Below are 14,727 nucleotides of genomic sequence, written 5' to 3' on the forward strand. Positions count from 1 at the left end.
ATGAATTTCTTGTTTAAAAACTCAGATGTTAATCAAAAAATATCTTAAGAAAAATATTGTTTTGTTTTTTTTTCTTTTGTCATTATGTACGGATCTTTTAGGGTTGAACGTAAATGTCTTTTTCAAATAAAAGAACTGCAAAAGTCTGCCTACATTCCAATCCTGACTTCTCACAATAACCACATATTGTGGATGTCATGGAAATGGTCAGCCCTTCAGTCTTTTTTAGAATGTTTGGATCCCATTTTTAATGGGCAAACATTTGACCCAACTTTTGTGTTTTGTCCGTGTGGGGGAAAATGTGTTGGGAACAAGAGGAGCAGTGAACAGTGATGTGACTGTGTGACACAAAGACAGGTGCTGTGTGGTGAAACCGTGGAAAACTCTTGTGTTTCGTGTCGTATGTGCGAATCGTTTTATCTGTGTGTGACGTCCATTTGTGTCTTGTTTTCTTTCATGTTAATTTGCTTGCCATATGAAAATTATTTTTCACCCATATTTCCCCCAAATCAAATTTGCCCATTTCTGTTTTCTCTTTAAGCTTTCCCCCAAATTGCTTAAAAAACCTTTTATTTTTGCAACAGAAAGTGCAATAAACGTCTGATTTTTTTTTTCCTTCAAGAACCATTGAATGTTGTCATATCCATTGAGGAATGAGATCAGTTCATTTCCAATATTCTTACGAATATTAATCAACATCATTAAATTATTTCTACCCACAGGTCATGCATACTTAACCTCACACTGATGAATATTCATACCCACTTTGCATAAAGTTAGTGTAATCCCGCCCACCCCCATCTCATTCTCTTGCACAAATCACAATGCATGCAAATTGGTTTCTCTATGCATTATTCATTACCTCCAGCCGCCAGTTGATGAGCAGTTTGATGCAGCTGACAGACCAGATGTGCCAGAGGACAAGCCCAGGGCCACACAAGAAGACATTGAGGCACTGGCCATAGCCCTCAACGAATTCACCATGCCTAGTAAGTTTACAGCTTCAAACCAAGGCCAGAATAAATGTTCCGTTGGTCTTAGGCACCAGTTTTCCACAGGTCTTAGCAGCAAATTACTCATAGGCCCTATTTGTGCTCTGCCTGTCCAAGGCACCAGTTTTCTACAGGTCCTATCACCAAAGTTAAGTCCTAGGCATCAGTACTTCGCAGGCCCTACTCTGCTTTATGTTTTCTCGCCAATTTCGTAGACCTGGCCATAGGGCTTGGGAATTGCACTTTACTTTGATGCTAGCCGGTACAAGGTTACGCAGCAGCTTTGAAAGCTTTTGCCAAAATTAACAATTCAAAGGGTGAGGCTAAAATTGTAACGCTTCTTACACTTGAGTAGTTTCATGTTTTGTGGCACACTGGTTTGTTCGTGGGCACTGAGGTTCAGCGTAAGCTCCTTTTTTTTTTGTAGGCCCTGGGCACAGTGCCTGCTCTGCCTACTGGATGAATTCGTCCCCTGGCCTACTCTAAAGAACTATCTTGTTTTGTACGCTTGTGTGGCAGAGCCTCAAACATGACCCAATCCCACAATACGAGTCACAAGTCACCAGAGCCCCTTTTGAAAATTTTTACAAGCATTGAACAGAATCTTGTGCAGTGGAAATTAACAGGAACCCTCAACTTTATTTTTACCCACATGACGTCCATTGCTCATCAGGATGCCAGACTGAGCGATACGTCAAAACAGAAAGCTCAGGTTGCTGGTTCTTATGCAAACTGGAAGGGAATAAGCCAAAAAATGGCCTTAAGACTCAGTTTGTGAGATTGAGTCATGTTTTTCACCCAGAATAACACTGCCCTTTGTTGGGTATATTCTCGGTGTCCAGACATTACATTCGGCTAAAAAGAAAAAAAAACTCAACATTTTGTACTGAGAATTTTTGCATGTTTCTTGTCAAGCATTTGAAGATGAAGAAGCGCCCAAAACCTACGAGCAAGCTGAGGGAGATGTCGGGGAGGAAGAACCTATCGAGGGACAGGATGTGAGCACAGAAGAATCGGCCCCACCCCGGAGACGCCCCGAGGAGGTGGGGCCCAGCTTCCTGACCTCAGATGATGAGAAGGAGATACAGGAGTTGTGGGATCGGACACAGGAATTGCCTGAGAATGCCACATTAGGTAAATTTTTTAAAAAGGACCAAGATTTTTATTCTTCTCGTTGCAAGATTGATCGTACTTGAAGAAAACGGATTCCGTGAACTTTTCGAGCCGCGCCCGATCTCAAGGAGTTTCTCAAGCAGTACCAGTCGACTGTTTGCTAAATGCTGAATTGAATTTCTTCTGTGAAGATTCCCCCATGGAGTAGCTCATAGAAGTTGGTTTTGCCTGGCTTCCAAGGGGCATCTTTCAACTTCAATTGTTGATTAAAATCAGTGTACAGTAACCGATAGACATCTTTCCCTTGGCCGCGGAGTGTCCAGTCAGATGAATGCACGATTCATTTGAGTACCCAGTTTATTTTCATTACTTCATTTTAACGCTTTCCCAAAGTCACAAGTTACATTCAATGTTGACAGGAATTGTCTAGGCATAAATGCACATGCACCGTAATGGCTGTTATTCTTTGAAGCTAATTCCTTCAAGAAAGGTGAATTATCCTGGTTCTCTTCCCAATTTTTTGTTTGCTTGCTCCTACCCTGTACCTCTCTCCCTTTTTATCGAGAGGTTTTTCTGTACTCAACTGTGGTTTCCGTGTGTCAGTCAGATTCCTTATGTTGCCCCAAACGTGAATAAGTTTTAAAGCGCATTTGTCAGTGTGACAAAGGTAAAATGGATGAAGCAAATGACTTCACTGTAAAATTTTGTAGAGTTTACAACAATGGCAGAGGCTGCCCCCGTGGTCGAATCGTCGGCCCCAGTCGTGGAGTTAGCCCCAGACTCGGACCGGTACGAAGGTGACTCATCGCCTGAGGAGCGTCAGTTCTCCGAGAGCCCCCTGAGCAGTACCTCAGAGGACAGACAAGGTGAAGGAGAATATGACAGTCATGGTTGTGACCTAACCAAAGGTCATATTTAGTATAACCGCCAAGCTTTGAGCCCCAAGCTAAGTGCATTTCTCTCTTGTTGGAGAGTTCTGAATTGCAGCACACAAAGCAGGCAAAGATGTTTTTTGATGAAATTTTGTCCAGGGGTGTGAAATCTCTGCTTTTTAGTGGATTCCCGCTTTTTTGTTGAAAATCCCGAGTTTAATTTCCCCATTTTTGCTATCAACGGGCCAGATATCCTTGTTTAAGTAAGCCACCATTCATTACTATGTATGTTTATTTGCTTTGAGAGTCCTAATTTTGTACAAGTGCCATGGTCCTTTAACCCCTTGACGACGGGAATTTTTTTCCAAAAGCCGACTCCAAGAATTCCAGCCTCGCTTGGCCACAAAGGCCACCTGCCAAACCGCAAATTCTGGGTTTGTGGCCCTGCGTGCTCTGCACGCTTTGAATTACACAGTTAAAAGGCTGATTGTTCGGCGGCATGTGGCTCTACTCGTGCTTCCACATTCCCGTTGCCTCTTTTCAAAGTGGGGACTATTGTGAAGCTGGTGATCATGATGCAAATTCAGTCTTTTCATTTCTGGGCTGCACACAAAGGCCAATCACCATATATACAAGAGCCAGGGTCTGTCTTCTTTCACCGTGTTCGCTCGAGCGTGCGCCGAGAATAATAGCTGAAAAGCGGGCTGAGGATCTCAATTTTTACGGCGGCTTTTACCGTCATCCGTCGCAAAGGGGTTAAAGACATTCAAAAACTTTCCTGGGTAATTATGTTTTTCGTCTGACTTTTATTGCCACACTTGCGTGCTTATCATCTCAATTCTGTAAAGTCTCATCATAAATGCATTTAACCCATCAATTCTATATCAGGCTCAAACCATGTCCATTGAAGATCATCATAATCTCACCAAAGACAACCGTCTCATTTCCATCTGAGCTATCCTGCTTTATTCCTAAGTAGACATATTATGAAATCCAAACTGAAAAAAAAAATCAATTCATCACCGTCTCCATTTGGTGTTTTGGGGTATGAAAAAGGCAGGAAGAGAAAGTCTCTCTGAATTTGGACTTGTCTACTTCTGTCTGACAGCAGGCCCTCCAGAGCCCAAAACTCCTGATATAACTGACATGGACGAATGCCCATTTTCTCTGAAAGGTAAAGGGGGGGGACTTGAAACTGTGGAGGTTTATTAATCACTCTGGAATGACAAAAATGCAGAAATTATGCATAGATGTGGTCAGCTGTCATGACTGGCTGAAGGTTTTTTCTTTGTTTGTTTGGGCTTCAAGTTGCTGCTTGAAAATTGCTAACTCTGCCAAAATTCTAACACAGTCTGAATTGCATTTCCATTGCTTTATATCTGTTTATCTTGACACCAAAATATTTTCAAAATTGATTTCTTTTCCCTGTGAGGTTTATGTAAATTCCTGCCTCTAAACATTAATACTTAGTAATACTTGGACAGTTTTAAGCATTTGAGTTTTATAAAAGTTGCTTCTTTCATGTCAGTCCCAGTTTTCTTTAATTTCATAGTAGGGTAATTCCAGAAATTAAGGGTCCATTTTTTTCTCGTGTCCCAGTCACATTAGACATATGATTTTGTAAGTTCGGAACACATTTTTCTAATTTTCAAGAGTGAAGAATAAATGCAAATGACCAACCGAACAAATAGTAATAGTTTGAAATCAATTCAGTGATATTTCCTCATCAAATAACAAAAGTCAGATGTAACAGGGACACCAAAATGTCACACTTTTGGACCCCTAATTTCTGGAATTACACAGTGTCGAAGACATGTGCTGCATTACTGCAAACATAAAGTGTCAAGTTTTGTGAATGCACTTTATAAATATTTACCACAAGATGCACAGAGGTGGTGCTGATGAGATCAAACGTTATTGCGCGGTGTGCTCTGGTAGTCTTTGGTAGTCTAGGATCTTTGCATGGTGCATTTGTAATGAGCATCTCCACCCAGCCGAGCTGTAAATCTAAACTCCCCCAAACTCTCAAGTGAACCTGCGGGCGGCTAATATCTGGCAACATGTTGTCGACCCAAGCATCGGGAGATATGGAGCATAGGCGTAGAAAACCCATTATCCAACTAAGATGGTGATGCCGCGTAGCTTTGCATGGAAATCCTTCAAAGTTTCAAGTGATGAGTTAGCTTAAAAATGTTGACTGGAGGCTTGCTGATGTTTAATGTCATGAAGCAAAGATAAAAATATGCTAACGAAGTTAATAATAATGGTCATCTGCAAGGTGAAATCCTTGTAAGCATTGTTAACCCATCAAATGCAAGGACATTTGAAAACAGCTAACATATGTTACAACTGCTAACCTATCATAATACTTGTACATGTATGTGTTTTAATGCCTTTCAACCCAACGTTTGTGATAACTTTTATCTGCCCTCCATTGTACTAACTGACCCCTACTCTCTATATGTTGTCGTCGGTAACAGAAAACCTACCAAAGATATCCACAGAGCCTACAGTTGAGTTCCCTCCCGAAGTCCAGGAACCGGGCGAGGCAAACGGTGAGGAGAATAGTGCAAGTCCTACCGTCCGTCTCACTGCACTGATCGCGGAAATCTCACTCGTCCACCGCTCCCGCTAAATGAGAGTCCAAACATTTGCATTTCAAAGTTGCTTCATGTCATTTGAAATCATGCACACAACACTGCCATCGTCACACCATGTCTGCTTCGATAGTAACTTGGCGATGTTCAAGAGTGTATGAAAAACTGCTAACTTAAAGCGATGCACAAGAAGTCGTGCCTTGTGATTAGACTCTCATTGTAAGAGGAGTGGATTTCATTAAAAAATGACTAACCTTCTGCTCACAATACAGCAGATGAAGCACATGCATGATGGTGTTCCTTTTCCTCAACAGTTTCTGTGTACTAACCTCAGTCCTGCCTGCGAAAAACCTGACCAAGTGTTGTGTTTTACCGCCAGATAGTAAATTGTAGGATTCCCAGATGTTGACACTGAGTAGTTTATGTCCTGTTGAACTAACCCTGTGTTTTTCTGTTTCAAACCGTCTATTTTGTCTGTTTTGTGGACCCCAAGCAAATTTGTCCTTTTCTTTTTCAGTTCTCTCGGTTGGCGAGTTCGGACTTTTGGCTCGCCTCCGAATACAGTGTCAGTCCGATGTTGTGCTACCTGCAAATAGGGTCAAAACAGTTTGTAGGCTGAAGAATCCAGATTTGATATTTGATTATCGTTGCTGTTTCACTCACCGGTTCCGTCCTCTCTCAATTACTCCTGCATTCTGTTGCTTCGTACTCTTTTCATCTGTTTTTGTTTTCAGATGGACAGTCAGTGGATTTCCATGACAGATCACTTCATTTGTAGCACTGCATTTAGGACTACGATACAAATATTACTGAACCCTCTCATAACACTCATTACTCGGTACATGTCATTGTAGGTAGTTTTGTCTGTTACATAACTTCAACCCCTTCGCACTGGGAACCATCGACAGCCGTGGCTTTGTGTGAGGATTAGTGCATACCACGCATACAGTCTATTCACCATGCAGCTGCTGGTTCAATGGGGCCTGCTGATGGACAAAGCCCTCCATTCAGGGCATACCACAGCCCTGCAGTCACGGTCAAAGGAATTACCGGCGCGAAGGGGTTAATAGAATGACTTGTTGTTGATTTGTTGTCAACCATTCACACTGTTCTTCTAGCAAGCATCCCCACATAAGCCAGTGTTGGTGTACAGGTCTTCATAAATGCGTATCCTAACATTTCTCCATTTTGTTTGTTATTTGGTCGTACGTTGTTAGAAGTTCGTTTGGCCCAAAACTAACCACTGCGTCTTGCGTGTTGCCATGTTCTTCATTTGACAAAGACATTTGTTGAAGCTGAGCAATGCCTTGGGCCAATATGCACTGGCTCTGTTGCCCATTTGCAGTGTGCTGGGGCCCAGGGGAATACTTGATCATGTGACCCCTGCCACCTTTCTCTATCACTGAGAAGCCCCAAGATATGAAGATTGTTGGTATAACCTCTTGCTGTTTTACTCAAAAGATCGCAAATTTTTTGATGAAAAATAAAATGTAGATGTATTTACTTCGAGTCAGCTTGAGAGATTTAAAATAAGCATCTTACGAAAAGTTGAGTTGAGTAGGATCCATCTCGTAGGTGCTAGCTGTAAAATGCAATGGGAGCATGTAGCCTTATAAACTGTCCAATATTGTCTTTGAGCTGAAGAAACTCATGACGATCTTCCCCCCCCCATCCCTCCGCAAATAGGAGACCAGCCAGTCCAGTACAGCGAGCAGCCCGAGCAAGAGCAGCTGCCCAGTGACTCGGCCGTGGCCAAGCCTGTGGTTTCAGATCCCAATGAGGACGTGCAAGAGATTGTGGAGGAGTTCGAGGAGGAGCTGCCGGACGGCACCATCCGGAAGGTGACACGGAAGAGGATCATCCGCCGGGTGATGCAGACAGTGGAGGTGGACCCCAACGACCCCAACTTTGTCATGCCGCAAGGGGAGCCCGATGAGGACGGTGTCCACAGGTTAGTAGTGGGCTTTGATTTCCTTAAGAGGTAAATGCCAGAATCATATACTGCTGCGATAGCACCTGGACGGACTGAAGTTAAAGAGGGGCACTATCTTTCGTAGCTACAGTTATATAATTGCGCTAACAGTCCCAAATCTTCCGATTCATCATGATTTTACAGACTTGCTAGGGGTTAGGGTTAAGATGCTGTAGCTATGAATGCACAGGCTTTGCTGAACTGTATTAACCACTTGCTGCCGGGTGGATTTTTCTTAAGCAAGACAAGATGCCGGGTCCTTTTCAAGATTTTCCATTTTCAAAATTCTTCAAAAATTCCTCATTTCATTTAATGGCCGATTATACCTACATGAAGGACTCTTTGGGCACTACTCTAAAGCTGACAGTTAACCTTTATTGACTTTTGAATATTTCAGCCAGGCCTGCAGCCTTGGAAAAAGAACCCAGATTATGCGGCGTTACGTAAGATTCTTTTGTTCCCGAAACCGGCACAGTGCACTTCTGACCTTTTTTCAATATGGGCCAGATTAGTATGCAGCGGTGCTGTGTGGCTCATCGCTGCGGTGGTGGAGAGCTTTTGTCCCGCAAAAAATGTCAGTAATGCCCAGCAGCTCAGTCTTTTGTGCTGAGCACGGTCTTTTGTTATAAGGCCCAACTCTTTTGTCCCAGTTCCAGGCTCCCCGGCTCTGCATATAAAGCCTATGTACTGGAAAACGGGTCGCCCGGCAGGGAGTGGTTAAGACTCATAGGGTGCATCCGCGCGGTTACTCCTGTTAATGCGCATGCGCAAGCATTACCGTGGACCAGCTGTGAAGAATACTCATGGAAGAGCAAAAGTTGTCTTGACACTTGGAACAACTTTGCCTGCCGCCTCTGGCCAGGTGACATATGTTTCATTCGGATCCATCTTTCTCTCCATCCTGATGCCCTGTCTGTATCCCCCTTTTCTTACAATCCAGGATCACAGTCCACAAGAAGACCAGCCGCAAGACGGTCATCCGCGACGGCGAGGAGGTGGATGTGACGGAGGACGTGGAGACCAACATCCAGGAGGATGGAGAGGAAGTAGAGCGTAGCGAGCTGAGAGAGGACCTGCAGCGGATGGTGGACCAATTCCTGTCTGAGGACGCCAAAGCAGCGGCCGAGGTCACAGAGGTCAAGGAGGATCCAGAGGAGTCGGAAATCTAAAAGACAAAGACAAAATATATCTCGTCCGCCAAAAATAGCATTTTCCAATACCATGCAACAACCTGGCGGAAACCAGATGGCCCACTTCAGTTGATTAAAATAATTGGGACTTTATTTACTGACAAAAAGATGGACTGTAAATTGAAAAAGAGTGGCTCTCTTGTTAACCTTTAAGCGTTTCTTCTAGCTTCCCTTCTTTTTTAAATTTTGTGGTATGGGTTTAGATTCTGAGGATATATCGCTACGGATTGATAGAAGAGACAGTCGATGTCGTCTCTCTGTTTTCTTTCTTTATTTCACTGTTACTTCTTGGGATTTCGAGGCAGTTTTGTTGGACGTAGATTTGTGTCAAATATTAAACATCTGTCAAGCACTGCAAACAGTGTAGCAACAGCCGTTATGTCAGCGCATTTGCTGGTGTACAACATGTAGTTTACGCACCTGCAGCAAAGCAAAAAAGAAATTGAATTGTTAAAGACTGATGAAATACGAAGAGACTGAAGATGGTCAATATGTGTTTGTGATTTGCCAGTTGAGCAGCGTTGTCATCAACTCGCTTCAGTAATACTGTAAAACTTGTACAAAAATTTCATGTTAAAAAACAAAACAAACTTGGATGTTAACCGAAATTTTGGATTGTGGAGACTGGCTCACTGCAGCCTTCATTTGAACTATGTTGTGATTAAGTCTTGGTAACGCTTGTAAGGTTATGCTACTGTTTATTGTATTGTTAAATTGATATGGTAATCAGTCGTCTTTGTCTCACTGTCATTGTCCTTGCAACCTATAGCCATCGTTCACAGTTATAATGATATTATGATCATAATGCAAGTTTTGGGCAAGTCCAGCTTGTCCTTAATTCTGTGTCTGCTTTGATTACAAATGGTTTGAAAATCGAGTTCAACTGGACGTGATCTTTGTGAAAATGTTGGAAAGGACTGCCAGTGTTTTACCGACTTACCCCATTTTCAAGGCATGATTTGTACTTTTTTGTATGCTGAAAATGTTGATGTCTTAATCCCGGGGGTAAGAATGTTTTCTAAATAAAAAGAATTTAACAAAGTTCGTTTACCTGATAGAGTCGAAGGATAGGACAATTTCATGTCAGAGTAGAACACTTTCTTGCGGTTTAATTTTTGTTCATTATTTGAATGACTTGGAATGTTCCATTCAGTTTGGATGTGGTTTCCCCTGTATCATTTTGATGGTCTTTAAGTAGATATTTCGCGATAATAAATTGTACTTTTTTCGATAGGGATACAAGTTGTAGATATTTAGTTGCAGTCGTATGAATACATTTCCTTCTGAGTGCTGAGTTCGTGGAATTTGATGAATTAAAAGAGACGTTAAAAAAATGTTTCTGATGCGCTCGTTCTGAAACACAAATTCTTGTAAATTTCTTTTATTTTCCGTTTTAAGTTCAACCATGTAGTTGGTCGTTTGATTTTCTATAAATTTTTGCGGTTCTTTGGTTGATACTGTTGAAGTTTTACTGAATGGGTCGTACCAAACACAGTGTAATGCTTGCAGATTTTGTTTGTGCCAAGTTAGTAAAAAAAAAAAAGAAGCCCCTTGAAGGTAATTGATCTTGTTGAGGAAAAAAACAAATGGTGTAAAATTAATTGGTGTAAAAGGAGTTCTCATGATCAGGGTTAGTAGTGATAGAGGGTGGCTTGTGTAGGTGTACATTCAGGAGTGTTTGTGCAAAAAAAATTAAAATAACACTTGTAGCACTAGGATTGTGTTGTGCGTGCCACACCGTCTTCATAGCATTATGCCTATATGCAGTTATTGTGCTAGATGCAATATGTTCAGCCGTGATGCTTCACTGGCGAGCAGCTTGAAAATACATCTGTGTTCCAGTAGCGGATCATTTTTGGGTTCTCTGTTTTGTTTTTTTCTGTCAACTTGAAAAAAGAAAAAAAAAATTCCAAACTTGTTTCTCTGATGCATAAATCTTCTAGCAAAACGTTTAAAAGCATGTCAAAATAGTAGTTACTCTTATCAAGTTTAAAAAGTGATAGCAATTGTTACAAAAATATATCGACTATGAAAGTATATTTCCGCGTATCGAGGCAGTACTTGTGAGAAAATTGTGTCCTTTCTTTTTACCTGAAGCAGAAGATTCTTATGATTGGCTAAAGCATTTCAAAGATAAAGTAAACTGTAGTGTGTACTTGTAATGCCCATTATGTCAACTATAAAGGGGACGGGGTAGATTTTCCAGAAACTGAACAGCAAGTGTAGGAGATAGGTATTGTAGTGCTCTTACCCTTAGCTCCAGAGTGAAACCATTGGAAAAGAACATTTTAAAAGCTTTTTGGATATGCCCTCGAAAGGACATTGGCTTCTATTGTAAACAGTTATTAAATGTACGGAAGTGAAGCTTAAATAAATCGGGGACTTGAAATAGATTATTGAAATTCTTGTAAAGATTGTAAGGGGAACTGTAAAAAACAAAAATAGTGTACGCTGTAAGGACAATAGTCTTGTTACTGTAGTCAATAAACTGGCATTGTAGATGTAGCGCATTCGCTCTTTTGACGAGTCAAGCGAAATTAAAAGAATGAATACAAATGTTCTGCAGTCTCTTGAAACAGTCAGGGTCCATATGAACATGTCATTAATCATGGTAGCTGGTAGGTCCAATAAAACTCTGGGTTTGATTACGTGTCCAATATTATGCATCATTTGTGCCATGTTCTCTGTCCTTGTTGAGATTGTAGCAATCAAAATAAAAAATTCCACGTTGACTCAGTCCAGGTTCTGTGTGTGGTGATTTGTTGAAGTTGACTTGTATGCCTTGTAATTTAAAAGGAAATGAATTCAAAGGTCCAAGTTTAACCCTTGCAGTTTGATGTAAAATTAAATTCAAAGTCCAAGGATAACTCCCTTGTAAAATTTAAGATTTTCATTCATAAGAACAAAGTTGACCTGTTAATTTGAAGGTTCTGTTCAAAGGGTCTGAGGTTACTGCCTGTAATGCAAACAAAAATCATTCCAGAAGTTCAAGACCCCTTTCCATTATAAGAAAAGTGCATGAAAATTATAAGGTCAGTGTCAAGTAATTTTATTATTACCGCTAATGGGTCAGTATGGCCACATTCCCGTAAGAACGTGCACAAAATTTTTCCAACTTTACTGTCCCATAATTCAATATTCCCTAATCTGATCCAAACTTTGTGTGTTTTCATTGTAGGCCCTTAACTATCATCTCTCAAAATATGGACAATAAAATTCGGCCTCCTAGTAGTTTGAAAATAAAAAGACACTGAAATGTCTCCCTAAAAGCCAATGCCTCCCTAATGCTGAAAAATTTACCACAAAATGTCTCCCAAATGACCTATTAGTAAAGAGTAAGAAAAGTAAATGCTTTTGAAAGACTGATATGGAAGATGTATGCCTTATGAAACTTACAAATTGTAATTTTGAAGACGCATGAATTAAAATCTTGGGGAAAACTTGTCACTGTTAGACCATTAAAATCAGAAAAATCTCAAAATACAAAAAACCCCAGGGTTTTTAATTGAAATAATTTTAATAAAATTGAAGAAACATTGAATCCTAAAATTCCCCTTGTAATCTTAACTTGGAAAATTATTTCCAAAATTTGGAGATAAATCACTTGTAATTTAGGCCTCAGTTGAAACAAATGGTAAACTTAAATTCAAAGTGCAAGGCTCGCCCCTTGCAAGTTTAAGAAAAACATGTTGGATTAATCCCTTGCAACATTACTAAAACTGTCAACTGTTTCCACTTGGAGAACATTTGAAATCGAATTCACAAAGTTTGAGATTAACTCCTTGTAATGACAAGCTAAATTAACATCAAAGGCCAAGGTGTAACCTGTTTAGTCAAAGATAACTCCAAAATTGATCCTTGAAAACTCAAGGAAATTTTTTCATGTGAAAATGAAAGGTTAACCCTTTAATGCTAAAAAGTCCAAGAAAATGACCCATCTATTTCTATGAAAATTTCAGTTTGAAAATATCCAAGATTAACCCCTTGTAAATTGAACATACCCTGTTATTTTAAGAAATGATTCATTCAGAAAGTCCTTTTGTTTTTAGATTATACGGACATTTTAAGATGATACAAAAGAAATAAAAATTCCAAGCATTAATCTCTTCAGCTTTTGAATTAAACAATATAAAAATTCCACAGCCATCTTTGCGTTTTAAAATTGAATACATGTATCCAAGTTGACACTACTTCAACTAATGTGACTCGATCCATACTGCATTTATTCCTCAAAAATATTATTTTATTCAAATGAAATAATCTGAATTATGCCAATGACTTGATATAATAAAGCTATACACAAAATAATTTGTAATAGGTAATAATGTGCACACTGGATGTTACAAAATCTAAAAATGATTGAAAAAAATGCATTAATTTTTATTCACTGCAATCATTTTGTGCATTCATAACATTTTGGGGTAAAATCACAGATCTGTACCTACAGAAAGCTTTTGCTCCTCCTTTTAAACAAAGTTTAACAAAGACCTTATTTGGCAATTTGTTTCTAATTATCTTTCGATTATGTTTAATAGCTGTTTAACATAATCTGTTTATAACATAGTACTGAGTAATTTGGAAGAATTAGAAGCATATCAGTCCATCTAATGAGACTATACAATGAGTTATACAATGCTAATCTCTAACAAAGCTTGGTGGTATACTGTAACCGTGGAGTTATTTATGTGCGTGACAATAAAACAGCGTTTGAATTAAAAAAGAAGAAAATGCTGGGCAAAGAACCATGGGAATGCTTACCTCGCTGGGTACATGTTAGTCACAGACTGGTGTTTTGGTCATTTTGAATATTTTTGTTAATACAAATATGCATATTAATGAGTAAAAATTTTATGGCACTAACCTCAATGTTACAGCTACTTTTGCACTAAATGTTGTTGAATTCTGGGTATTTCATCATGGATCAATATTTATTTACTTCGGTGATGCCTTATTGTTTCAGTTTGTTAGAGGAAGTCAAGCAGTAATGGTTTGACACAAATAGTTTCAGTGAGCAAATCTGGGGTCCACCATTTGAACCAAAGTGTCTCCCTGAAATAACATCACAGCAACTGTTGCTGTGATGTGACCCCAGATTCACAGCACAATCAGTGGTCAGGAAAAACATCAACAAATTCTAGTAACCAAACTAAACTCTAAAAAAATCTCAAATGCACCAATCATGTTCTCAAGTCAAACTGACCAAAGTGGACTCTTGAAAGCAACACATAAACATGTTATTCTTTAGAAAACTAATTCGGGCTGGCCAAAATCCAACGCCTGGTTTTGCATGGGGGGGGTGATACCAGACAAGACCTTTTATTATAAATACTTTGCTGAGTTGAAGTTCGGTACTTCCTGGATGTTTTGATAAAACTAGAGTATTAATGGATCAGTTGAACTTTGTGTATGAATAGGATGTGGTTTCTTGGTGGGGCTGATTACAAATTGTCGTTCAGCCATTGGGCAATGGTGGCCTCGTTCTTTTCCATCCACTTGATGTTGGTCTTGATACGTTCTATGGCTTGCAGTCTGCCTCTCGCCCCGGCACCTGCATCAGGGTACTCGGCCCAAAAGTCCTCCAGCTAAGAACAAAAAAAAAAATGACTCTGTTGAATACACAATTAATTAAATAAAACAGTGCATGTTTGGGAAGCAATAGTCAGATGCAGCTAAAAAATTCAAAAGAGAAAGAATGCAATATTTACTTTATTTCCGTGAGCATCTAACCAGAGAAACGTTTTCTGTAAAGTGTTTTGGATCATCACAAAATTCCTACGGTGCGGAGTCTTTAATACTGTACGGCAGTCCTTGAAATGAAGGTGCTAGACCCACTGCTGTGCAGCACCTAACCACAAGCTCTATGGCACAGATAAAGTGCCTCCAAGTAGCCATAGCCAAGTAACTTTGTAATGGCTTGACAGTCTACTGTCAGTTGAGGACTGTTGGAACCATGATTCAAGATTCAAGATATATTTTATTTAATTCCTGCAG

The 14,727-nt window shown here is 40.0% G+C and overlaps 2 protein-coding genes across 52 annotated transcripts in view; one reads left to right on the forward strand and one right to left on the reverse strand.

The window, feature by feature from the left end:
- Positions 1-11,472, forward strand: part of LOC110973034 (uncharacterized) — a 173,678-nt gene extending 162,206 nt beyond the window's left edge. For 44 of the 50 annotated variants that reach the window (XM_087130110.1, XM_087130109.1, XM_087130113.1 and 41 more), the window contains 7 exons: positions 869-989; positions 1,908-2,126; positions 2,816-2,971; positions 4,086-4,151; positions 5,458-5,532; positions 7,261-7,525; positions 8,487-11,472. In XM_087130110.1, the coding sequence (XP_086986236.1) occupies positions 869-989; positions 1,908-2,126; positions 2,816-2,971; positions 4,086-4,151; positions 5,458-5,532; positions 7,261-7,525; positions 8,487-8,715 (1,131 nt within the window). In that variant the 3' untranslated portion in view covers positions 8,716-11,472. The remainder of the gene's footprint in view (positions 1-868; positions 990-1,907; positions 2,127-2,815; positions 2,972-4,085; positions 4,152-5,457; positions 5,533-7,260; positions 7,526-8,486) is intronic. The other 6 variants (XM_087130100.1, XM_087130119.1, XM_087130121.1 and 3 more) reach the window with 6 other exon arrangements.
- A 296-nt stretch (positions 11,473-11,768) lies between these two features.
- LOC110973372 (glutamyl aminopeptidase-like) overlaps positions 11,769-14,727 on the reverse strand; it is a 28,228-nt gene continuing 25,269 nt past the window's right edge. For both annotated transcript variants that reach the window (XM_022224159.2, XM_022224167.2), the window contains exon 20: positions 11,769-14,318. In XM_022224159.2, coding sequence (XP_022079851.2) covers positions 14,175-14,318 — 144 coding nt within the window. In that variant the 3' untranslated portion in view covers positions 11,769-14,174. The remainder of the gene's footprint in view (positions 14,319-14,727) is intronic.

The sequence above is a fragment of the Acanthaster planci genome, linkage group LG19, assembly GCF_054643075.1.
Source record: "Acanthaster planci isolate LZ-2023a linkage group LG19, COTS_SCS, whole genome shotgun sequence".
Taxonomy (NCBI): Eukaryota; Metazoa; Echinodermata; class Asteroidea; order Valvatida; family Acanthasteridae; genus Acanthaster; species Acanthaster planci.